General features: G+C 46.8%; 1 protein-coding gene across 9 annotated transcripts in view; it reads right to left on the reverse strand.

Annotated features, from left to right (window-relative positions):
• Nucleotides 1-916: 916 nt before the first annotated feature.
• The window catches only part of FARP2 (FERM, ARH/RhoGEF and pleckstrin domain protein 2), a 75,161-nt gene continuing 51,296 nt past the window's right edge, over nt 917-24,781 (reverse strand). For 2 of the 9 annotated variants that reach the window (XM_048314858.1, XM_048314859.1), the window contains exons 14-27: nt 23,071-23,249; nt 17,861-17,950; nt 16,532-16,665; nt 15,597-15,678; nt 13,560-13,797; nt 12,615-12,745; nt 11,755-11,823; nt 11,263-11,352; nt 10,513-10,595; nt 8,286-8,404; nt 7,333-7,496; nt 4,625-4,732; nt 3,694-3,845; nt 917-2,566 (exon numbers count right to left, since the gene is read on the reverse strand). In XM_048314858.1, coding sequence (XP_048170815.1) covers nt 2,479-2,566; nt 3,694-3,845; nt 4,625-4,732; nt 7,333-7,496; nt 8,286-8,404; nt 10,513-10,595; nt 11,263-11,352; nt 11,755-11,823; nt 12,615-12,745; nt 13,560-13,797; nt 15,597-15,678; nt 16,532-16,665; nt 17,861-17,950; nt 23,071-23,249 — 1,727 coding nt within the window. In that variant the 3' untranslated portion in view covers nt 917-2,478. The other 7 variants (XM_048314853.1, XM_048314854.1, XM_048314857.1 and 4 more) reach the window with 6 other exon arrangements.

Below are 24,781 nucleotides of genomic sequence, written 5' to 3' on the forward strand. Positions count from 1 at the left end.
AGGGTGACAAGGGCGGGCATAGCTTCACACTGACGGGGCAGGGTTAGATGGGATATTGGGAAGAAATTCTTCCCTGTGAGGGTGGGGAGGCCCTGGCACAGGGTGCCCAGAGAAGCTGTGGCTGCCCCATCCCTGGCAGTGTCCAAGGCCAGGTTGGATGGGGCTTGGAGCACCCTGGGCTAGTTGAAGGTGTCCATGCCTGTGGTGGGGAGGGGAGGGGTGGAACTGGATGGTCTTTGAAATAGTGAGACCATGGCTATTAAGCCATGCAGTCCCAAATGCATCTTCCCCCTCACATACACCTTAGCTCCATAGCAAGAACATAATGCATAAGGACCTGTTTTAATTCTGTTCTTGCCTAATGCTCCTGTTAAGGAAACTTCTCATGCTTGTAGTTAAGAGAAAAACAAAGTATTTCACAGAACTGATACACCACTGAAATCCCCACCACTTTTAAAGTTCACTGAGGTAAGGCAGCTGCAGTTTTGCTCGGAATAGCAAAGCTTTTGGCTTTTCTAGCCTGAGCTCCTGCACTATAAATGCACAGACATTTGAGCTCAGTATTCTCAAACCAAGAAGAGGCTTTTGCTGCCTGCTGTCCTTCCAGAGGCTCCTGGTTTAGAGACCCCACCTCAGCAGTTGCATCTTTAAGAGAGATGCTGAGCTGCAGGTTCAGCACAGGAGCAACTAAAGGATCATTCACTCACCAGCCCAAAAACCATAGGGAAAGACCCTTGCTCACTGTGGGGCAAGTGCCACTCAAGCTCCACAAAGGCAGCTCTGCCACCTCCTCCACACCATCCCCACTCTGTCTGGAGAGCACTTGGTACAGGGTGAGCTGAGATCCAGAGTTGTGGAAAACTACTGAGTAACTTGAACGTGGAATGGTGGGCCCAGGAATAAGAGGCTGAGAGAGTTTTATACCAAGATGCTATTTACTTTGAACAGTCATATTCAGCCACATGTCTAATCAATCCACATGGATGCACCTACAACAGGTAATTAAAAAAATAATAAATGAAGACGCTAATAAATTAAGTACATTTAACTTAGATGGGACACTGGTCTTTGTGAGAGCAGCGGCAAAGGCTGGATCTGCAGTCACTCCTCTAGGATGCAAATGCCAAGCAAGAAAATCCCTCTGGACTCCCCATCCCTTCAGTCCTCATCCTGCTTGAGACCATAACTGAACATTCGTGCTGGCCTCTGTCCTTCCCATTGTCCCATGGGATCTCCACATTCCTCCATCCTCACAGCATGCAACACTTTCCTTTTTCTTTCACTGCTTCACTGCATTGTTCCTTCTGTTAGTACACAAACACTTTTCTATCTAATATAAATCAGAGTCTCCTCAGCCCATCAAAGCCACGTCCAACAGCATCTTGTGGCACTTAGCGTGTGTCAGTCCTTCTTGTGGAGGCACCCAAAGGTGACAGCTTTACAAAAGAGAACAAGCTGCAAACATTTCAGAGTTAATACAGAAATTTAATAGAGTCCACAGACACTACTGCTCCATCTGGAATCCAGTGACTTTTACACCTTCATGAGAAACAGAAGATGGATCCCACCCCGCACTGAAATAGAAGATTAGGGATTTTCAGAAGTCTTTGCATGACAAAAGCACAAGCAACAGTGACTTTCAGAGGCTTGTTCTCCTACAGTGCTTAAATGCCTTGAAAACATCACCCACACCAGAGTGGAGAGTGTTTGCCATCCCATGCCTTACTTAACTCCTACTACAGGATAAAGAAACTGGAGCTGTGATATGAGAACAGTGATTGAGTTCAGAGGACAAACCATGCACCCCCCTGCACCGATCCACAATACACCAACACCTCAACAGCTCAGCAGAGACTCAGTCCTCCTGCTTCCCTGGAAAACTGCTGCTGTGGCAGCTCCTGAGGAGCAGAGCTGTTCTGGGAGAGCTGCAGTGTCTGTTCAGAATGAGCTGTGGGTAAGCCAATGCACCGTGTGCTCCTGTTAGTCTGAGACAGCTGTGCCAGCAGGCCGATGGTGACAGCAGCAGGACGGGTTGTGCCGCCAGCCCCGCGGAGCACCTGGGGCCTGGGAGCCCTGGCTACCCGCTGCTGCCAGCCAACTACACCACTGGAAGCTGCTGCTTTTCTCCCATGTGTGCTGATCATCCAGTCAAAATGTAAAAACAAGGTGGTACCTGCCTTCAGGGCAGGTGAAGGTGTTACTGTACAGGTACAATGGAACAAGAACCCTTCCGCGATGTGTGCGCACTGCAGCACTGCTGTTGTTGGGTTCTCTCTAAGTAGGTTCAACTGGAACGGACTTGACCCTCTTCCACACCATCGGGAATGGATGCGATCCCTGTCTGCAGCCCCCTCACTCCCACTTTCCATCCCAGGGGAAATGAGCCTCCTGGGTCTTTGCTTTATCAACTCCAGACACTCCTGTTCCCACCTGCTTCTTTTGTTGGTGTTGCCAGCAGAGATCCAGCTCTGCCCCCCTTCAGTCTGTGTGAGTGTCCTTCTCCTTGGGAAGCAGCAGGCTCGACCTGGCCGGAGAGCTGGTGGCTCTTTTGATCACCTCCATCCACCTACCAAGAATAGACATGAGAAAAGCTTGCCCCTCACTCACAGATAACCTTGTCCTTTGGTTATGAGCTGTACCCCTTTCCCAAACCTCCCAAAACAGCCATTTTCTTTCTTTTACAGGTCTTCTGGGAAATTAACTCTTCAAAGGAACAGCTTGAGATGTGGTAAATACCCTGCAGAATACAGTTGTCTGTCCAAGTAACAGGTCCACAGTGCTCTGAGCTCCAGAGAACTCTCATGAGAGCTCACTGTGTTCTCTCCTCAGTGTTATCAAGGATGGCAAGGTGACAATAATTATTGCTTTTCTTAACAATAAATTAGGAAATAGGTAACAGCCTTGCTCAGATGGAAGAAAGCAAAGCAGCAGTGAAAAAAGCAAGACAAATGCACTGTGAATTAGACATTTTCCCCTTGAAATCTCTACATGAGCCCAGTGCATTAAAGAGCACAACTTATGGCCCGGGTAGCTGATACCTAAGCTGTTCACAAGTGTGTGACACTCTCCCAAGGAAGGGGGACATGTGACACCTCAGTAAAACCACATTCCAAAACAACCAATATGGCCCTGCATGACAGGACCCAGTGCAAGGGTTCTCTACGTAGCAGCAAAGTGTTGTATGTGGTGCATTTCACACTCTGTGGAACTCCCTAAGAGCAATTAATTGTAATTATAGAGGATAATAAAATGTAATTACAGAGAAACCAGCCAAGTGAAAGGGAGCCCTGCACTTACTGCTCTCAGCCTTGTGTTATAACTTCTGCTCCCAGAGATGGAAGATAAAAACCAAAAAACTCTTTACAGAACCTGGAAATCTGACTCCCAAAGAGCTGGTGGAGCTGAGCACCCCACAGCCCTTCCTCCCACATCCCTCCCTGGCTCCAAGGAAGCCCCAGACTCCTGGCACAAAGCCCAGCTCACAGCTCTAGGTGTATCCCCAGCTCTCCCCACACAGAGGAGGGTTCTGTCAGAGGAGGGATCTCCAAACATCATCAGTGGGGAGAGGAAGGGAATGTTACTCCTGAGAATGTGCTGGAAGATCACTCAGACTAGGAGGAAAGAGAGGATGGGATGACCAACCACTGAGTTAAGAGCAGGTTATACACCAAGACAGAGAAAACAGAAAATTACCTCTCAAAGGTGTATTTGCTCTCAGCCCTGAAGAAATACACGTGGGACTTGAACTGCAGCTTGAAGACATAATCCTTCTGAATCCCATCCGCTTCCACAGGGCAGCTGACCGTGTAGCCGAGCAGCGGGAGGCTGGCCAGGGGATAATCATCCTGCAAGAGCCCAAGAGCCCAGCCCTCAGTGCAAGGCACCCCTGCCATGCAGCCCCTGTGCCACAGGTAAGGGCTGTGCACTCTTGTTCAGGAGACAACAGGAGGACTCTTCTGCAAGGCCACCAACAGCTTACAATGAAACCTTCCCCCAACTCCTTTCATTTTTTTTATAGTTATTTGCTTCTGCTCCTCTGCCCGACGCTGCCTCCTGGGCTCCCTCCTCCCTCTCTGCACCCTTTCTATGGAACTCCAAGCACAGATCTGACAAAAAAGATAAAGTAACCCTCACAAAAGAAATGTGCCCTCAAGGCAAGAAGCCAGAATAACCCAGTTATAATAAACCAGTTAATAAACACAGTTTATTTGGTTAATAAGATGAAAAGATTGTGCTGCACCATGGTTCATTATCAAGCAGGTGCTGAATGTACCATGGGCAGAAAAATCCCTGGAGCCCGTCAGGCTGAGCTGAAGCCCAGCAGGGAGAGAAGATGGCAATGGAGGCCCAGAGGCTGCTGCATCCCTCACATCCTTTAGTCACTGCACGAGGAGATGCTTCCCCCTCCCCCACAGAAGGTCAGTACCATCAGAACTGGGAATCCTGATGAAGTTCCACAAGCAGTGCCCACAGCCTTTCAGAGAGCAGCTTCATTATGAACTACCTCCTCTTCCACTTGTTACTCTCCTTCAAACAGCAGCGATTTGCCCCTGGAGCTGAAAGTCAAGGATCCCCAGGTCCCCCCAACACCCCGACCATCATCCCCTCACCTACACCTGCCCACCTGGTGTGTCTTGTAGAAGAACAAGCAGAAGTTGGTGAAGACCACCCACAGTTTCTGCCAGCCATTGCTGTTCTTGAACTTCCTCAGCAAATACCCAGAGAGCTGGTTCTGGCACAGAAGGAAAAGAGGATTCCCATGAAATCCCAGGTTGCCCTCCTGCTGCAGGTGAACAGCTCAACGTTGCTCCTGCGCTTGTTCCCTGGTGTCAAAGGCCTCCCAGGTATGGAGACAGCCCCCAGGGTCCATCCCTTTCAGCCACCCTTTCTCACATGCAGAAAACCCACATGGAACACACTGTGTGAGAAGGGAAATAAAGCAGGAGAGGAAACAGAGGACTGCAGAGCTGGGAGATAACATGTGGCAGCTACACAAAGCCAAGCCAGCGTGGAAGGGGGGCTGCAGGGAGGAGAGCACCACTGCCTTGGAGTCAGCCAGCGGGATAAGGAATCCTGTGGCATGGAATGACAGTGCATGGATTTTGTAATTCGATAAAAAGACAGGATACACGGCAGATTTACAGAGAGTACCATTTTTTGAGGCATAAACAGGAGGAAATCCTGCCTTAACAAGGCAATGGTACAAGTCTGCCTCTGAGGACGAGCATCCTCACGTGAGCAGTTAGGAAGCAGGACATTTTCCTGGGCATCCCATGGCTCCTCCCCACCAGCACAAAATGTGAGAGGCATCTTTACCTGGATCATGCACAAGTAATCAGACAGGGATAGGCTCTGGTTCCGGTACCAACAAACATGGGTGATTGTGTTGGGCCGTTGGGCCTGGCCCAGCAAATAGCGAGGAGGAAGCTCTGGAGAAACAGCAAGAGAGCAGAAAACTGAGCACAGAAAGGGGGAGAGAAAGAGAAAAGGAGAATGTTAAGGTGAGAGGAGTGATGCAAGAAAGGTGGCTGTCAAAGGAAAATGGATTGTGAAAAAAATGACGGCATTAGAACACGGAACAGATCAGAGTGAGAGGGAGTGCAAGAACTCACACGCTCAATCCCAGAACCTCTAGCAGGGTGGGCTTGTTATCCATGCACAGAAGTGTGAAATGGTGTCTTTCCCAAGGTGTCAGCAGGGAAAGGCCTGTCCCTTCCAACAGAAACCACAACAGAAGCCAGCTCGAGTGTCCAGTGTCTGCACCTCAAGCCCAGGTCACATCTATAGCACTTCCCTTACCAAGCTAATCCACACGGTCTCTACATCAGAAAAATGCAGCAGCTCCAGTGCCCAAACTTTTAACTCCAGTTAAACAAGTGCCTCAAGAGCAGAGCAGGACAGGCAGGCACAGACACATGCTGCAGCCCCCTGCCCCATTGCTTTTGTCAGGTTAGTGACCTTCTTTATCTCTCCATTTCATTTAGGGTCCTTCCCACTTCTGGAAGTCTTCCAAGCATGCCAGCCTCCAGGAAGGTGTTCTACCCTGCCAAACTGCTGCCTAAAGTAAAACCATAGAGTTGGTGCAAGCAGTGTAAGGAGTGCTGAGCTGATCTGTCTCGAAATCTGCAGGATTCAGTGGCCAAATGTGCCACCAGTGCTGCCCTGCACTGTGAGTAACAGCAAGACCGCAGGTACCAGCGGCTCATAGAATCCCAAGAAGGTTTGGGTTGGAAGGGACCTTAAAGCTCATCTGGTTCCACCCCCTGCCATGGGCAGGGACACCTCCCACTACCCCAGGTTGCTCAGACCCCCACCCAACCTGGCCTTGAACACCTCAGTGGGCACATAATAAACACCTCTGCTCAGCATCAAATGATGCTGCCATGAAAAGACACTTGACTGCTCAGTCCTGCCAACGAGGGAAGGGCAGAGAATTCCAACTGAATTCCCTCTTCTTAATTCTGTGTGCAGTACAGCACCTAACCAGAGCTCAGTACAGCATGGTCAATCTCTAAAGGAAAATATCACGGATAGGGAACTTACAATCATAGAACCATTAAGGTTGGAAAAGACCTCCAAGATCATCAAGTCCAACCTTTGACCAAATCCCACTGAACAATATAGCGAAGTGCCACATCCACACATTCTTTGAACATTTCCAGGGATAGTGGCCCCACCACTGCCCTGGGCAGCCTGTTCCAATGCTTAACCACTCTTTCTGTGGAGAAATTCTTCCTGATTCCCAACCTGAACCTCAACTGGTGCAGCTTGAGGTCATTCCCTCTTGTCCTACCCCTTGTTCCCTGGGAGCAGAGCCTGACCCCCACCTGACTGTCCCCTCCTGTCAGGGAGTTGTGCAGAGCCACAAGGTCCCCCCTGAGCCTCCTTTTCTCCAGGCTGAGCTCCCCGAGCTGCTCCTGGTGCTCCAAACCCTCCCCCAGCTCCGCTGTCATTCTCTGGATACACTCCAGCCCCTCAACGTCCTTCTTATCATGAGGGGCCCAGAACTGACCCCAGGATCAGCAGTGCCCAGCACAGGGGGATGCTCAGTCCTCCAGCAAGCAGGATGAAACCCAAAGGAGCAATTCAATCCCAGGATATCCTGGGTTGCCTTTAAACTTTCCCTGCTTTGATCCTGCTGCCGAAGCAAAGCCATGCTGCACGGAGAGCAGAGTGTGAATAGGGACACGCAGCCGAGCACAGAGGGGACAGGCATGCAGTGGTGTTGGGTGGCCCACGCTGTCCCTGGACACAGAACCGCTGCCGAGGCGCAGTGGCAGATGGAGGCCAAGGCAGGGGGACAGAGCGAGGCGAGCGCTGCGCCCTCGGTACCTCGACGGCCACACTGTGGTCGGTCATGGAGACGCTGGTGTTGCGGTACCAGCACACGTGCATGGTTGTGTTGGCACGGTGATGGCTCTGCCTGTCCAAGGAGCTACGAGAGGAGTGAATGTCATCTTCGGACTCCTGTTCTACAGAGACCTCATCAGAGGATCCTGGGGGAGGAGAATTGGGTAGTGGTTTAAGAAAACCGTGCAATACAAAAAAGCAAGAGGAGCTGGGGTTCCTGAGAAAGGCTGTTTTCTCTTGCCACGGTCCAGTTTTAAGTACGTCAAGCTGAACTGGTGACACAGCTCCTATGACCTCAGTCTGGGTTTCATTATTCAGTTCTGCCTGGGGCAGCTGACTCACAGGATCAAAGGATAGTTTGGGTTGGAAGAGACCTTAAAGCTCATCGGGTTCCAACCCCCTGCCATGGCAGGGACACCTTCCAATGGAATAAAATCACAGAATGGTTTGAGTCAGTGCTGTGTCAAACGAACAAAAATGACCACACTTCATCTTGAGTCAAGGAACAGGACAGAGGGCTCCAAGATGAAATCCTCCATGTTTCAGCACAGCCATAACACCACCAGACAGGCACAGGAATACTGGGCTGTAAAAGCTGACCTTCAGAGACACCACATTTTGGACAAAAAAATTCACCATGTGGTTAAATTGAGAAAAATCTCTGTAAAAGGTGACTTAAGGACACACTTAAGGACTTAAGTTGCTATAAAATTAACAACTCTGTAATGGGAGCATCTCTGCTGCATTTAAAGCTACCTTGAACATCAGTCTAGGAAGACAAGCATGTCTCTTTTGATTAAAACCAAAGCCCAATTGACTCTCCATTATCATATGAATTATAAAAATACTTCCTTTATGTCATCAAACTCACAAAAGGAAAAGCAGAAAGGACAGGACTGCTGCTGCTTTCCAAGGAGGCAGGGAACAGCACTTACTGTTGGAGCGGTTGCACACCGAGTTTTCCAGAAGCATCTCGGATTTCTCAGTAGATTTCTTGGCCATTTCAATTGCCACATTGAGGTCTTCCATCCACTTGCTCATCTCCAGGCGGGTACTGCAAGGGAAGAAGTGGGAATGAGGATCCACCAGCCCAGAGCTGAGCCCGTGTGCTGAAGGCACAGGTCACTGCCCAAAACAAGGCACAGCGTCCTTCCATTAGAGAAATAAAAACAAAATTAGAATTCCTCCAAAGCAGGAGCTTTCCAGAAAGCAAACTGAAGTCATACAGCCTCCACCTCTATATTCAATCCTTGAAACAAGACTAAACCAACAATTAAACACTTGGACTTTACAGCAAATAAAATGAACTGACAGCTGGCGGGGGTCAGGAGAGGAACTCTGGAGATGGGGGATATGAGCCATGATTTTTGGAAGGATAAATGGCAGCCTGAAGCACAGCCCATCTTTTAAAGGGCATCTGGGACATCCCTGACATCTCAAGCCAGTAAAACCCAGAGCGCAGGAAGAGGAGACTTCCTTCACCCCTCCCAGGATCCACTACAGAGTGAGACCTTCACAGCCCTTCCAGGTGTATCAGTGCCCACAGGGATGCAACAGTGGAAGGTCTGGCTTTAAGACACAGCCACAACATTTCCTTGTTTTGGTAACCATCTCTTTTTTCTGAAAGTTTTTAATTTAGACTGAAAATTCCACACATGGTCTAAGCCCAGCAGCAATTTTTTTTTTTTTTTGACAGGCAACCTTTGAGCTATTTTTAAGTCATGACAAGGTAAAACTTGTATTTATTTTTCCAAATTTAAAAATCTTTCAAGCACCTTATGACTCACAGCTGCTGAGAAATAGCTGATCTTAAAAAAACCTGTGTTTTCAGGTCTTAGGTTGGAATTAAAAAAATACATCTGCATACTAAACATATTGGCTCATGTGCCATTACACACCTGATTGATAAATATACTGTAGTGGTTATTTTTCAAGAACAGGTCATCAAGCAGTAAAAAACCCTGTGATTTAAGGCTGAGATTTAGTGCTCCCACCCTGTATCATTGGCATTCCTGATTCCAGCTGCCTTTTTATAGCAGATTTGGAGAAAGACACAAACTCCTACAGCTGTTTCTGAGACCAGGTGTAGGAGACATCCTAAGTACAAAAAGGCACCAAACTCACTGCACAGGGATAATTTAGGCTGAAAAGAGATTGTTTTTATTACCAAGTCAGCCTTTAATTTCTCCTCTCCCCAGCTTCCTCCATGAGATCCTGCAGGAACTCTCCCCTCCTCACAGCAATTCACATGTTCTGAATTTTCATTCTTTTGAGTCTCTAAAATATTTTTATGTTTAGATTTTGTCTCCTGAAGTGGTTTGAAGGATGACACTGGAAACTCCCAAATAAACAAACACATTGGCAACCTTATTGCTGCTGTTTGTGCTTTGGGTCAGATAGAAACAGAGAATCCCAGCATGGTTTGGGTGGGAAGGGACCTTAAAGCCCATCTCATCCCACTCCCTGCCATGGGCAGGGACACCTCCCACTACACCAGCGTGCTCCAAGCCCCATCCAACCTGGCCTCAGACACTCCCAGGGATGGGGCAGCCACAGCTTCTCTGGGCACCCTGTGCCAGGGCCTCACCACCCTCATAGGGAAGAATTCCTTCCCAATATCCCATCTAACCCTGTGGCACTGGGAAGCCATTCCCCCTTGTTCTGTCTCTCCAGGCCCCTGTCCAAAGTCCTTCTCCAGCTTCCTTGTTGGCTCCTTCAGGCCCTGCAAGGCCACAATGAGGTCACCCCAGAGCTTCTCCTCTCCAGGCTGAACAATCCCAGCTCTCGCAGCCTTTCCTCCCAGCAGAGCTGCTCCATCCCTCTGCTCATCCTGGAGCCTCCTCTGGGCTCTCTCCAGCAGCTCCACGTCCTCCCTGTGCTGGGCCCCAGGGCTGGGGCAGCTCTGCAGGTGGGGTCTCACCTGAGGGGGCAGAGGGGCAGAATCCCAACCCCGTTCCTGCTGCCCACGCTGGGGGATCAGCCCAGGATAAAGTACTCCTTCCCAAAATCCAACACTGAAAAAGGAGTTGTGAGGAGTCCTGGGCTTGTTTTGAAGTCCAGAGGATGCATGAAACACCCCTCTGGCTCTGCACCACTTGAGCAGTAACTTTCTGGAGAAGGAATCCATCAAAGCCACAGGCAACTGAGGAAAACTAGGATTACCTGGCTGCCACCACGATGGTTTTCTGTGCAGAATAGATAGTGAAGCAGTGTGGCACAGACCATTCATTCTCACTCTCCTCCACCTGCAGGAAAAGAAAAGATTTTTCTCATCAGTGCTCAGTCACCAATAAACACTAAAACTGTCCTGTGCTGGCTGGGACTGGAGACAAACAGGATTCCAACCCGGCTGCAGAAGTGCAGAAGAGCAACTCTTTGAAGAATACCACCTACTTCCAAGTCTATTTTGGCTCTCTACGAAAATCTATGGTGTGTTTCTACTGCAGGAGCACAACACCACTTCCAACAGGGCAAGGAAAGGAAGGGGTTGGAGCAGATCTGGCTCATTACTCACCGGAGGGTCGAGCACTATCAGCTGCAAATCAAAGACAGAAAGAACAATCCCGTTAGAAAAGGTGTGGGGAGGCAGGAGGATTGGTTATAAGCCAAGGTGTGTGCAGGGGGACAAGACACCAGGATAAATAAATGCCTATTTCCAGATCAGCCTCTCCCAGCAGTGTGAAAATGAATGGACAAGAGGGTGTGCTCCAGCTGTTTTGCTAATGTGGAAGGAACAGACTCATCGCCTGCAGATAAAGAAAGCTCTGCTTGACACACATCAAGGTCCAATTGCTGCTGAGATCGGCCTTGGAGCAGTTTGTGGCTTTGGTCCTTGTGCCCTGAAGGAATTCCTCAACCTGCCTTAGGCAAAGCCATGTCCTTAACCCTATGATGCAACATGGAACCACTTACCAACATGCCATGCAGAGAGAGATGTCCGTGGATTTTGAACTGATTTGTCCCTGTGACCCCTTTGCTTGTGTACAGTAACATATCTGAGAACTGGAAAGGCAGGAAGAGAACAATCAATGTTCTGAAAGCAGCAGGCAGGGCCAAGGATTTTTTGACATCTCCTTACAAATCTGTTGTTTAAAGGCCACTGTAATGCATGAAAAATGCCATTTCTCTGTTTGTCTCAGTCACTTTGGCCAACTACCCTTAAAATCTCTCTTTTGTTTACCCATAAGAGAGGAAATTAAATTTTTTAATTCTATTAAAACTCTGTGCCATTAAGGAACCAAGTTGACCAGAAAGTAGTGTCACAGTGATGCCCTCTTAAAACATTGCTTGGAGTGAGTTTTCAGTCTCAGGTGCTGATTTTCAACACAAGCACATGAAAACACACTTCCCCAACAACTTTATCTTGAAGACTTTGGGTTTATAAAAGTCAGAAGCAACACCCACCAGAAAGAACATCCGCTGCTGTAAGCCCTTCTTAGTGAGCTTGTACAAGCAACCTTCCCGGATAAACTCCTGCAGTGGAAAACAAAAACTCAGACAATGTTTGATCTTTCCTGACTCAAGGGAATTTTATTTTCATCCCAGAGTACACAGATGTTGATTGGTGCCCAGCAATGATCACTAACAGATTTCTTAGAGGCCCGATGACACTTTTCCTTCCTTTTTTATGATGTGAATCAGCTCCTTGCTGCAGCCAGCATTTAAATCAGTGAAGGAAGAGAAGGGAAAAGAGCAGAATTCCTGTTGGACACCAGCAGTTCACCTCTCACACTTACATCCCACTGCAGTGACTGCCATAGCATCCCCAAAGCACATGCGATGCTCCTGCATTTATGCCCAGAACATCTATCAAAAACAAAGACACAAAAATCCAGGCAGGAACTGCACAAACTCCTGTAATATAGAGGCCCCCACACCAGCTTAGCCCAGTGCAGTGGCTCTCGCCATCCCTCCATTCTCTGAGGCTGCACCAGGCAGACACAAGCAGAGCTGGGAGTGGATTTCCAGTACGGCACACCGGTTCCCACTCACACACACAGCACCATACCCCAGTATACCCAGTATCTGTACTGGAAACATGAAACTGCAGCCACAGTTTAAGCAGATGCATTTCTGATCTATCTCTCTGAATATCACCAAGGTGATGATCCCATCATCCATGGCATTCTCTAAGAGACAGTTACATGAAGCCTTTAGAGTTGTCCTGTAGACATGGGGGGCAGCAATGGCAAATCCATGCTTCAAAGGCACTTCCTTGGAAATAATACCAATAAAAGCTCTCAAAACTAAGCAGAGGCACTTACCCTGCCAGGTGCTGTGAGATTGTCTATCCCAATCAGGTCGTGCTGCAGCTCTGTAAGCTTCTGGAAGTTTTCCAGGCGGATGAGGCTGTGCTGCAGCTGTGAGGTCATTTCTGTGACTTCCTTCAACGCGTCTGTGTGGAGAACAGCACCAATGGGACCAGAGCAGAGCAACCCAGGCCACCCATTTCACCCCTGGAAAATTGAATCTGAACTTTAGATCCGAAATTTATAGCCAATTTTCGAACAGAATAGTTCAGTCAGAAGGGACCTACAATGATCACCCAGTCCAGCTGCCAACTTTAAGTGTATTTTAGAGGAGGGTAAATAGAGACAGCAAGTGACTTCACAGCATTTCCTGTGCTTCTGGAGATCATTGTGTATCTCAGATCTTGCTTAAAAAAAAAGTATTTACCATGTAGCTGAAAGTAAATGAAAAAAATCAAATCCAACTATTTCTGCCAAAGATTACTTTGTCATGAATGGAATTTACTACACATGCTTTTGATGCTACAAAACAAGCACTTTTCGGTCATATTTTTACATCTAAATGACAACAAGTTCATTAAAAAAAACACTATTTTTGTCCCCTGCTAAAACAGGAGACAAGAAAAGGACTAGTTTTCCAGCTTTGGCTGAAACATTGGGATCCATCATGAGAAAACCAGTTTCTGGAATGCCAGGAAAAAGAAGCACTTACGTGAAATTTGTGGACATAAGTGAACATAAGTGCTCAAGACGAGGTTGGACGGGGCTCTGAGCACCCTGGTCTAGTAAAAGGGTATCCCTGTCCATGGTGGAAGGGGAATGAAGTGAGTTTTAAGGTCCCCTTTCAACCCAAACATTCTGAGATTCTATGAGCCTATAATTCTTGTCTTCCCAGGGCAGGATTTTGGAAGTCTGTGGGAAGGGGTGCTGCCAGCAGGACATGGCTGGGTGCTCACTCACTCCGGCAGTCGGTGAAGTCCCGGTGCTCTGCTGTGTAGTGCTTGCACAGCCTCCCCAGGATCAGCTTGTAGTGCATCAGTCTCTGGATGGGTTTGAGCAGGAAGGTGTTGAGGGGCAGGTAGCAAACCTTCTGCAGCTCAAACTCCTTATAAACCATCTCCAGCTTCTTGAGGCGTTTGGTTGCTTTCTCCAGTTCCGTCAGGACCTCGTCGTGCTTCTGCAGGTAACTGGTGAACTCCTATGGAATTGGACAAAAAGTTACTTGGATCAAAGGAAAACAAGTCTCTCATAACTAAAGAAGGCAGGCAGCTCCCAGTCAAGGTTAAAACAGGGGTCTGTATGGCATTGTGCCTGCTGGGAGCACCAAATGCTGGTAGTGGAAATGGCAGTCCCACACTCCTGCGCTCCCATTCAAGCCACTGGTTTTAATTAAATTACTCCACTACTACAGCACTAATGTAACTGTCCCACAAAGGCGCTGTGCTCCACATAAAGTTGACTTCATTTCAGAAGAAACTATTCTGCTTTTGAAAAATATGTATGTTTTTAAATTAAATAACCTTATGAATCAAGGTCTCAATAGGGGAGCTAAATCAATAATTTTTGTTTTCTGCTGAATAATCAACAAACACCTTTCCTCAAGGTAAATGTAGGTGGCTAAATAAGCAACAGTGATTCAAAGCCTTCCTGCAATTATTTTACTCTGTTTTATTTTTAAATTGTTTCTCAACAATAATTGTCTGCAAGTTACCTCAAGATTGACTAAAACAGAATGGGTTTAGATGGGATATTGGAAAGAAATTCTTCCCTGTGAGGGTGGTGTGAGATACTGGAATCTTATAGTGCATGGCTTAAACATTATTATGAAGCTTCTGCCTGTTATGGCAAAACTGTATAAAGCAGCTAAAAGCTCAGAAGCCCAGCCCCCCCCCGAAGATGCCTGACTGGAACTTTGGACTGTGAGTTAAGATGCCTTGATAAGATAAAGGGAACACTGTTGTTCATCATCTCAGGTCTAGGGAGAAATAAACAAGGCTGAGGGAAAGGAAGGCATCCACAAGAGAGCCAAACCCAGCAGAAAATCATCCCTGGCTGGGTTTGGGGTGGGGGAGGCCACAGCCCAAGAGGCCAGGTTTGCACAGACCCCCGCAACGAAGGCGAGAGGAGGAGAGTTCTGGGTGCATGGCAAACCCACTGGTCAGAGGCAGTGAACACAAACTGGAGCAGTTGTTAAACCACATCCCCCCAAGGAAGGCCACATCCATGGGACAGTCACATGGGAGGCAGCTGAGGGGGTGTCATAACCCATCAAAGACCCCCCAAAGTGCTCCCAAAACTTACTCCTGTGGCCTTGCAGCACAGGGACTGCACGTGATGCAAAGCGATTCAGTCTGCTGCAAGAGACAGTGTCAAACTGTCCCCCCTCCCAGGGAGGTACCATCTGGCCTGAGCATACATGAATCCATTGGATTCTATGCTTTTTGGGGTCTATGTTTCCCACCACCAAGAAGACCAGCTGGAGAGGATCATCAGGATGCTGGTGGGATCCATGGAGTGGTGATATTTTCTTTAATCTGTCTCTGTCACTCTCCTTCTGTCCCCCCACCTCTTTTCTATTTCTTTCTCTTCTCTCTCTCATATTTACTATTAAATAAAGCCCATACTACTGACTTTGGCATATGGTCTCGTTTGCACCTCAATTCAGGCAGAGGCATTTCTAATAATTTTAAGAACCAGACCATAACAGGTGGGGAGGCCCTGGCACAGGGTGCCCAGAGAAGCTGTGGCTGCTCCTGGATCCCTGGAAGTGTCCAAGGCCAGGTTGGATGGGGCTTGGAGCAACCTAGGCTAGTGCAAGGTGTCTCTGCCCATGGCAGGGAGTGGGATGAGATGGGCTTTAAGGTCCCTTCCAACCCAAACCATCCTGGGATTCTGTGATTAATGGAAATACTAACCCTGAGCTCTGATCCTTGACAAAACAAAACAAAACAAAACCTCAGTAATCCCAGAATTCCAGGTCTTTAATCCTGTATCTACCTTCAGAGTGCGCATGTTCCTGAGCATGACATCTCCGATGCGCTGGTAATCCCCTTTCACGTGGGCATTGGTTCTGCCTTCCCTGGAACACACACAAGGAGGAAAGAAGAAGGCAACATACATATGGGGGATCAAGACATTTCTGTTTTCCCCCTCCATCTTCCCCTGTAATTCAAGACATAATCTTTAGCCACTTGACGTTCCTATTTCACTGTTCAGATTGAAAACTTGGTATATTAAATATGGATGCTGCACAAAACAGCAAACACAAAGCCATGCTTAGAAAACTGAGAAAGGACCAGAAAGGAATTTGTGTGAAATTCTATTCAAGAGTTTTATGTTTCAGACCTCCAAATAAATGTCATAACACGACCCTACCCGATACTTTGTTTACATTGACCACCTCCTTTTGAAAGGTAGTTATACTGTAATATATAACATGTCAGGTCAGGAGAAAATAATACAAAGGTTAAAAGACTAAAAACATGATCTGTGAAATAAACTGCATTGCAAGAACCAAACTCTCACCTTAATCACAAAGATGTTTCCTAGATTTTCACCTAGAGATTCATTAACTGGAAGGTGTGGAAAAAACACACACACTGTCTTTTTGATCTTGTGTTCCTTCTTTTTTCTAAGGCTTGAGAGACACTATCAGGTTGTATGAACAATTGGACTTGACAATCTTAAGGGAGTTTTCCAACCTAAATGATTCTGTGATTACAAAACCCTCGGTCTGGTGCACAAGTCATACAACTACAGGATATTATATACAAGGCAAAGCTTGAAAAATGGGCTTTGTGCAAGGTAGTTGGCACTTTTTAAATAACTTTTATTTCGTAAAAGATTTCTCCTTGCTTCTCTTGATGTGGAAATACCAGTTGTAGTCTGGTTTTAACATGAGGATACAGAAAAAGGTCCCTCCCCTCGCTTACCAGAGTGAGAGCCTTTGTTCAATCTCCTTCAGAAAGCCTCGATGGAACTCATAGATGGGGTCAATGTTGGAGAAGAGCAGTGTCATCAGGCCCTCTGGCATGGCATTCTCCTTGATCACAGCACTGCGGAACCACTGCCAGAAAACCAGAAATTCTCATCAATCTCCCTGCTTCAGAAATTCATTGCTAGTATGAAAATTCCTGCTCCTGCAGTGATGGGGTAGGAGAAGGTATGCACAGGGAAACAGCAGGAAGGAAGAAGAAATATTTAGGGAAGACGTAATTTGTGAAAAATGAAAAGATGGGGTTTTTTTTTCCTTGCCAAATATTAGGAAGATGAGGCACATGGCTGGCTCTGGGCACAAGCTTGTTTCTGAATGCAATGATGGGATGGTTGGGGACAGCTGAGTGACAGTCAGTTACCCAGTGGCTGCCCCAGCTGCTGCCACTTCCACGCACATACAACTGCTGTCATACACCTGGAGCCCTGTTACTCAGCTGAAGACATCTCGTTGCAGGTCACATTCCACACTTTATCTCTTCCAGGTCCCCGCTTTCTGGCAGGGATGGGGATATTACAAAAATCCTCTGAGGTACCAGGTATTCCCCCTTCTTTTAGGAGAAGTGCTGGGAAGCCTGTAGGAGGAATTGGAGTGAGATGGTGCTCAATGAGCTTGCAGAGAACACCTCCACTGAGGCCACGCAGAGTTAAGGGACTTTTTTTGATGAAATTAAAACAACAGCTTACAGAAAGGCAACAGTCCCAGTGCTCATACACGGAGTTCATTAGCAAAAAAGCTCTTTTAGAAACACAGCTGGAAGTTCATGCTGCCCTCCAAACCGGGACTCACTTGTCTGTTCTGGGTGAAAGGAGGAGGAAACAGAAGCAACAAAACAAGAAAATACTCTTCAAATCCCCATGGGTTTGATGCCCTTTGCAACTGTCATCTGCTCTCAGATTCAAAGGCACAAGGCTGTTAAACTCTTCCCAAGGAAAACCATGGAGAAGATGGCTAGGTTATAAGCAGAGCTGGCAGCTACCACTGAAACTAAACTCAAAACATTTTGAGGCTGTCCCTGTTCATGGTTTTCAGACCAAAAGTTTGCCTAAGTCATCAGGATGGCACAGGATGTAGCTGCTGGAGCAAACGATGGAAGCCCAGAGAAGGTATCTGCTCTCCCACAGAAGGAGCTACGGAACAAGGAAGGGGACAGCAACTTGGCTCATGGATTACTCTACATCACAGGAAGAAATTCCAAGCTTTTCCAACCTAACAATCACCAATCTGTTTAAAAAAAGGGAAAACAAATAAAATCAAGCCCACTTACCACTGTAATAACCTCCAGGTCCTTTAAATAGGTGCGTTCTGTGGCAAGGATCTCCTTGGCTATGAAGTACGCCTTGTCGGTGGGGTAGCGCTGAAAGGACACACAGCCACCGGTCAGTACTGAAATACAAACCTCTGTTTACTACTGGCCATCAGCTCAAACCTTACATCCACTTGCCCTTGCTGTGTGCAAATGGAGCAGATCATTACTAACAGGACATCTCTCTGTTCAGTACTGGTCATTTTCTCTGCTGTCGTTTCGTCTCTGAATGGCGCGTTCTTTTCCTCAGGGTTCGGATTGAAACGCAGCAGGCGCCAGGCTTTCCTTCTCATTGATGTTTATTATTTCCGTATCCATGGCACAGCTGCACAGAGCGTGCCTCCAAGTTAACAAGGAAAATGGAAATGGAAAATGGCTCCGAGTTCTACCTTGCAAGGCCATTTAAAGGTCCAAATCAACCAATCATGCAATGCTAAGTAATGTGTTTTTATTTATAACCCAGTAACTATCTATTCATGACCTGCAGTGCAGGTTTTTTGACCCAATACCAGAACAGCCACATTTGTGAAGAAGAAGGAGAAAAGATGAAGAACAAATCCACTTCCAAAATCCTCCATATTGTTACATATATATATTATTATATCTCAGAAATCTAAATTCTCTAAACCTAGGGTTCCAACAAGTATCACATTCCCAAATACTGACGTTACTACAAAACATTCTTTGTATTGCAAGGGTATTAAAAAATAATGCCAATTATCATAGAACCACAGATGGTTTAGGTTAGAAGGGACCTTAAAGCTTATCTCATTCCAACCCCCTTCCCACTAAGGGCAGGGACACCTTCCACTAGCCCAGGGTGCTCCAAGACCTGTCCCACCTGGCCTTGGACACTTCCATTACATGAACTTCCATCTCAAATCAAGGAAACACTTTACAAAAATATGGAAACACGTATTCCAAGATGCCTAGATTTTAAACGCTTCTCCAACCAAACACAGCACAACAGATTTGCAAACAGTCCTTTTCCAAAACTATTTATTTCCACTTACAGCTTTTATTCAAGCTTTTACTCCTTTGAAGACCATATTAACGAGCTAAGAAAAACAGAAAACTAAACTGCAGCAGTTGGTGGCTGCATGATTGCTCTGGGCTGCTATTTGAAGAGAAGACAGAATGGATATGGAAGAACAAAGGAATGAAATGGTGGTAAGAGATGTTCTGCAGCTGCAACAACACAAAATCAGCCTGAAAACATAGATTACTAAAAATAATGAAATATTAAGGAACTAGTCACTCTTCAAGGTAAGGGACTGCTCTGTCTCCTTAGCTCACTATGCTGTGCTGTAGTTCTCTGCCAAATGCCACTGAGTTACATCAAAATTTGGTCTCCTCCATTTCTGCCCCTCCTGAGGGAAACAATGCTTTGAAAATTCTTTCTTCTGTTTCCTTGTATGTTCTGAGTTAATTAAAAATTCTCTTTATAGAGTCACTTTGAGATGCCTCCAGTGCTGTCAGCATAGCTACTGAGTGTTTTCCAAATCCTCCAGCTCAATGTTGCCCACGGAGGAGATTCTCCTGGTTGCTCAGTAACCTCTCTGTTGAGCCCACAGAGAATCCCTGGAGGTGTGTATCCTCAAATAATTAATTCTGAAACACTGTCTAGTCTCTTCTCAGGTTATTTTATGCTAGTTATTGTAGTTCCACACATCAGCCCCCTCCCTGGAGGGACCAGAGGATATACTTCTACTCACTCCATAGCCATCCTCTTAACTTCAGCATACCTGTCTCAGGTACACAGTGTCAGGCAAAGTCCTACCTAATCTTGGCTTTTTCCCTTGGGCTATTTACCTGACTGCAGTCTCATATGTTGTTGAACCCCTTCTCAAACAGCCTCTTCCCAAAGGAAACCGCCATCATTTTTCTGCCCTCCCTGGAGCCTGAGGTGACACAGTTTCACCATCTCACTTACCAGCCTCAGCAGTTCCTTACATGACAGGAGAATTTCTGCTATCAGGGATGTTTTTACACAGCTCTGGGTAGATCCCCTCCTGGACTATGTACAGGATCCTACTGCACTTCTTTGAAATCTTACAGAGCATGAAGGTGCATGAAAACGTGGGAGCATGACTTTTACACGGGCAGGTAGTGATAGGGGGAACTTTTTAAAAACTAAAACCACACCATGGTCATAACTTGTCACTTCTCATAGCCTGCATGGATCACGTTTTTCACCACCTCTGAGCATTTCTGCAGGTTTTTGCTTCATTCTCCAGCTGACTGTGTGCTAACCCAGGGCACAAGAGATGCTTTTCTTTTCCCAGGTATCTTCTCTTCCTTTCTCCCTCCCCAACACATCAGCCCTTTCTGTTTATTCTCAGAAGTTCTTGCTCTTTCCAAATTGCTCCCTGGTGGAATTTAGTGCCCTTAACTTGCTTTTTTTCCAGCCTTGCACCACTCCTAAGTGCATCCCTTGTGCTGAGTGCTGGCAGCAGCTGCTGGGCAGACCCTGCACCAGAGGAGTGGAAGGTCGGTTTTTTTTTGGCAGAGGCCCTGCCAAAAACCTTCTTTACTGCTCAGGCTCTGCAAGGGGAAAGAAAATCAGCTCATGCCTCAAAAAACCAAACACAAGAACTCTCTGAGGTGGCAGTCTCCTTCTAGAGTTCAAAGAAAATGTTTTTACAACCACAGCAGGCATCGAGGCAAATATTCCCACTTGGAAAAACTGGTGTTTCACCGTATCATGTACACACAATCCCACCTGGAAACCTTCAACACTCACCAGATGCAGCAACCCCCAGGTTGTGGGGAGTGAAGAGCTCCACTCTACACTATTTTTGTAATGGCCAAAATGTTTAACTTTTCACTTCAAACACCAGGCTTCAGAAGTGTTAAAAATAACTCTGAATGGGGGACCTCCCCCAAAAAGCCTAGCTTCGGTGCCCTTTCTTAAGTGGGTTGCCACAACCAACCTCCATTAGAAAAGGAACAGGGAGAAATCTACCAGTAAGATGAAAGAAAAGCACAGTGATTTAAAAAGAAAGAAAAAACCTCATCTTTCTCAAGGTTTCAGTACAGGACCAGCAGCACCATGGCAGCACAGAGCAGAAAGCACACATTGTGAGGGCTGGAGAGTTTGCAGAACATGCCCTGATTAACCAGGTAGAACTACAGCAGTATCACCTTCAAATCAGACCTCTAGTCAGAGAGATATTGCAAGATTACATTTTTCTTGTACAATAAAGCTGTAAAGCTCCTGTGAAATTGAACCAATTTAACACTGGTTTCCTCCTGGGTCTGTTTCACTTAAAACAATGTCTCTGAATAGACATCTAAGCCTTGGAATGCTCAGGAGCTGATCAAGCTTAAGATCAATACAATAAAAAGAAGTTCCCTTCTAAGGAGTCCCACTTTTATAAATTAGTTTCAGCCTGAAGGAGAGCACAAGCTGCCAAAACACCAGACCTTGCAGAATGCAGCAGAAAGGGTTGGGCTTCATGTTTAAGTCAGCTAACACAGACTCTGCTCATTATTTCCAAGCTATAAGGATAAATGAGAGGAGTTATTTTTAAAATAACTATGGAAACTAATAGATCAGCCAAAGCTATAAACTCCACCTCAAAAAGTCTAAATGAGACAGGGAAGCTGCCAGCTGGGCGGGTTGTCTGCAGCTCAGCTCCCAGTTACTGGTTAGACCTTCCTCTCTCTCTCTGGCAGGCACTTACTCACACCACGTCCACACCATGGGTGTTTCTCAACAGCATCACAGAAGTGCCTGGAGGTGCCCAAGAACATGGTAAAGACACCAAAGAGCAGGGGCCTGTGACCTTCTTGCCTGAGGATCCTGATCCTGACAGAGGTAAGACAACCAGAACACTGGATGGGGTAAGTAGAAGAGCAGAAGCAAAGACCACAGAAAGTGGTTTCTTCCTCTGTGTGGATGTATGGAAAACTGTAGATCCCAGTGTGGCCACTGACTCCATATGGAACTGAGTTTGGACAGTGGAGCCTTCCTTGCACTGTAATGGAAGGTCCTGGATCCTTCTCAAGCACCAGAGTCAACAAACCTCTCTGCAAGCAAGGCAAGGAGAGCAGAGAGTCTTCCAGAAAAACACTACTGTTAGGTGGACTTCTCTATCCTACTGGAAGAAATGCAGCAAATCCTGAGCCCTACATGGGGGTGAGGAAAACCCCACATCATGTGGGGGAGTCCCTGGTTAAAGCAACCAGTGCTCACTGGTAGGCAGGCAGAAAGCATTCCAGGCACAGAGCAATACCTAGATGTAAGCACATCTTGAAGACCCAAAGCTGTTCCTAGTTTGAGACTCACTGCACCTGCAGAAGTCAGGGGCATTTTTGTGCCCCTCTTTCCAGAAAGTGAGACTCAAGCTTCTGCAAGGCCAGAGCACTGTGCACCTCTCTCTGGACAGAAGGGTCAGCCACGGAAAGGACAACTTCAACAACACAGCCAGCTCTGCTGACCAAGCCCATGATGAAATGGGTGTGAGAGAATTCACACTGAGCTCAGGTCCTCCACAGTTCAAGAGGAACACCTCAGGACCCCTCCAAAGGTCCTGTTATGGTCAGAAAGCATGACCTGGAGGAACAATGTATGGTGAGATGGACCAATGAGACCGTCACGAGACTGCACGGGAAGGAAGGAACCCAGGAAACACACAGCTTATATATTAACAAATAAGGATCTCTGAGGATCATTGTGTCCAGCCCCTCATTGCTTGCAGATCCACCTGAAAATAAACCATATGACCAGGGGCATCATCCAGATGTTCCTTGATCTTTGTTAGGCTTGGTGTTGTGATCACTTCCCTAGGGAACCTGTTCCAGGGATCAGCCTCGGGGTGAAGAGCCTTTCCCTAATGTCCAATCTGACCTCGTTTCCATTCTGGGGTACAAAAAGTGGATTTTGAACACAGTTCCCTGACACACTGCTCCTGCTAAAACAGGGGTAGGTGGTCCCAGTGGCCATGCCAAGAAGACACAAGAAATGCCAGGAGGGCACCGGGAACTCCTGCCACAACAGCGCAACACATCCCACCAGCCTTCAGCACTGCAGTTTTACTACAGCCACCACAGAATAAAACACAATCAGCATTCAGCACCCAGCAAGCAGAGCTCCTCACCTGGCACCTTCAGTGCCCAGCACAGCTCCCACATGGCACCATCATTCCCCAGCTACATCATGACCTTACCTTCCTTTTCATTTCGTCATCCTCTTCTATCCTGGCCCCGCCAGCATCGCTGAGGACAGGGCTCAGCAGAGGGGATGAGCCCTGAGTGACTGCATTCAAGTTCACCTGAAACGCTGGGGTCAAGCCTAGGGGACTCTTCAGCACAAGGGAGGAGAGCTGGGGATGGTCCACGGGGAGGCCTGGATGGGAAGACAACAAGGAAATGGAGTGGAAAAGGAGAGAAAATTATTTCAAAGATAGTGAAAATAAGGTGATTATCCACTGTTACAGCAAACCAGAATTGCAATCTCATATTATTTTAAAAAAGGTAGAAGAGCAAAAAGGCATACAAATCCAAAGACTTCAGCGTGTATCTCAAAGTAAAGGGAGTGTTCCCTGCATCCCAGAGGTTGGATGGCAGTGCAGTAAGGACAGACACTGCCACAACCACAGCTGAGGGAAGGATAAACTGCTTATTGTCAAGGAAAAATTGCTGCTGAGTAGCAGCACAGTTCACAACACAGGGTTATACTGCAGGGACAAGAATACAGCTTTTAATTTTTGCTTTTCAATATAAGAGTTACTTTTCAACACAGGGAAAAGCTAGGACACATTATTCCATGACTTGCCACTCCAGGAGACAAAGTATGTTAGAAATACCCTGGTTTCTGAATGTATCTCCAAAACTGGTCCAAAGGGAAAGGAAAGCCTATTGCTATACAAAGAGGGAGCATGGAAAAAATTTAATTCCTGGCTTTTCTAAATATGCAAGCAGAGTAATCTCAAGGAAAACCATTTTGCAGCACAGAGTATTAACTGGATGGACACAAGCCACAGCTAAACCTGTTAGAAGCAACAGGCACCACTTTGCTTTAGATTATTAAATGTCTTTGTTAAAAAATTATTATTATTATTTTGTGGACCCTTTAGAGATTTCTGACCCATCACAGTGAATTCAAGCCTCCTCTTTTCAGCATGTAGACCCCCCTCAGGGGTGAAAATGACCATTCAAGATCAACTTTTTTGGGCCAAAGGAAGGCAACAGACACATTATGCACACAGAATTCCTCCTAACCTCACATACTATTTTTCTGATCTTCCCTGTGATAAACAAATGAGTTTTCTCAGATCAGGCAATGAAACAGGTACCAGCACTTAAACATCTACAGCTCTAACACCCTCCCAAGCCTCCCCAGCAGGATTTGTTGTGCCACAAGTGCTAAACCACCCACCCGAAGACAAATGGGGAAATCAACATCCAACCCCAAACTGCCAAATCATCATTTCCCAGACCGAAAATCATCACAAAAGGCTTTAAAAAACCCAGTCCTCACAGATATACAGTAACTCCTCACACTGTCATGGGTGCTGCAGGAGGAGTTGGGAGCTTTCGATTCCCAGCTGCTCCGGCTTGGAAAGCACACCCAGGGCGAGGCAGCCCCAGCCTGTAATTCCACATGGACAAACGCAGGAAGCTAAACAGTGCTGCACTCGGTCACCTGGAAGAGATTCAGATCATCCAGGCTGCAGAGTTAACTATTCGTACACTAGTCCAGCACCAACGTTGAAGCAGATTTTGGCTTCTCCCTGAGCAATTGGTCCATTCACATTGCTTTTAATAAAAGCAACACTGAACAAAGTGTTGGTTTCACCTATCCAGGCACCGGATTCAAGTTTGCTTTTACATGCCAGGAACGCTGAAAAAACAGCTTCCAAACAAATGAGCTTGCAG

The sequence above is a fragment of the Corvus hawaiiensis genome, chromosome 10 (genome assembly GCF_020740725.1).
Source record: "Corvus hawaiiensis isolate bCorHaw1 chromosome 10, bCorHaw1.pri.cur, whole genome shotgun sequence".
NCBI classification, from domain to species: Eukaryota; Metazoa; Chordata; class Aves; order Passeriformes; family Corvidae; genus Corvus; species Corvus hawaiiensis.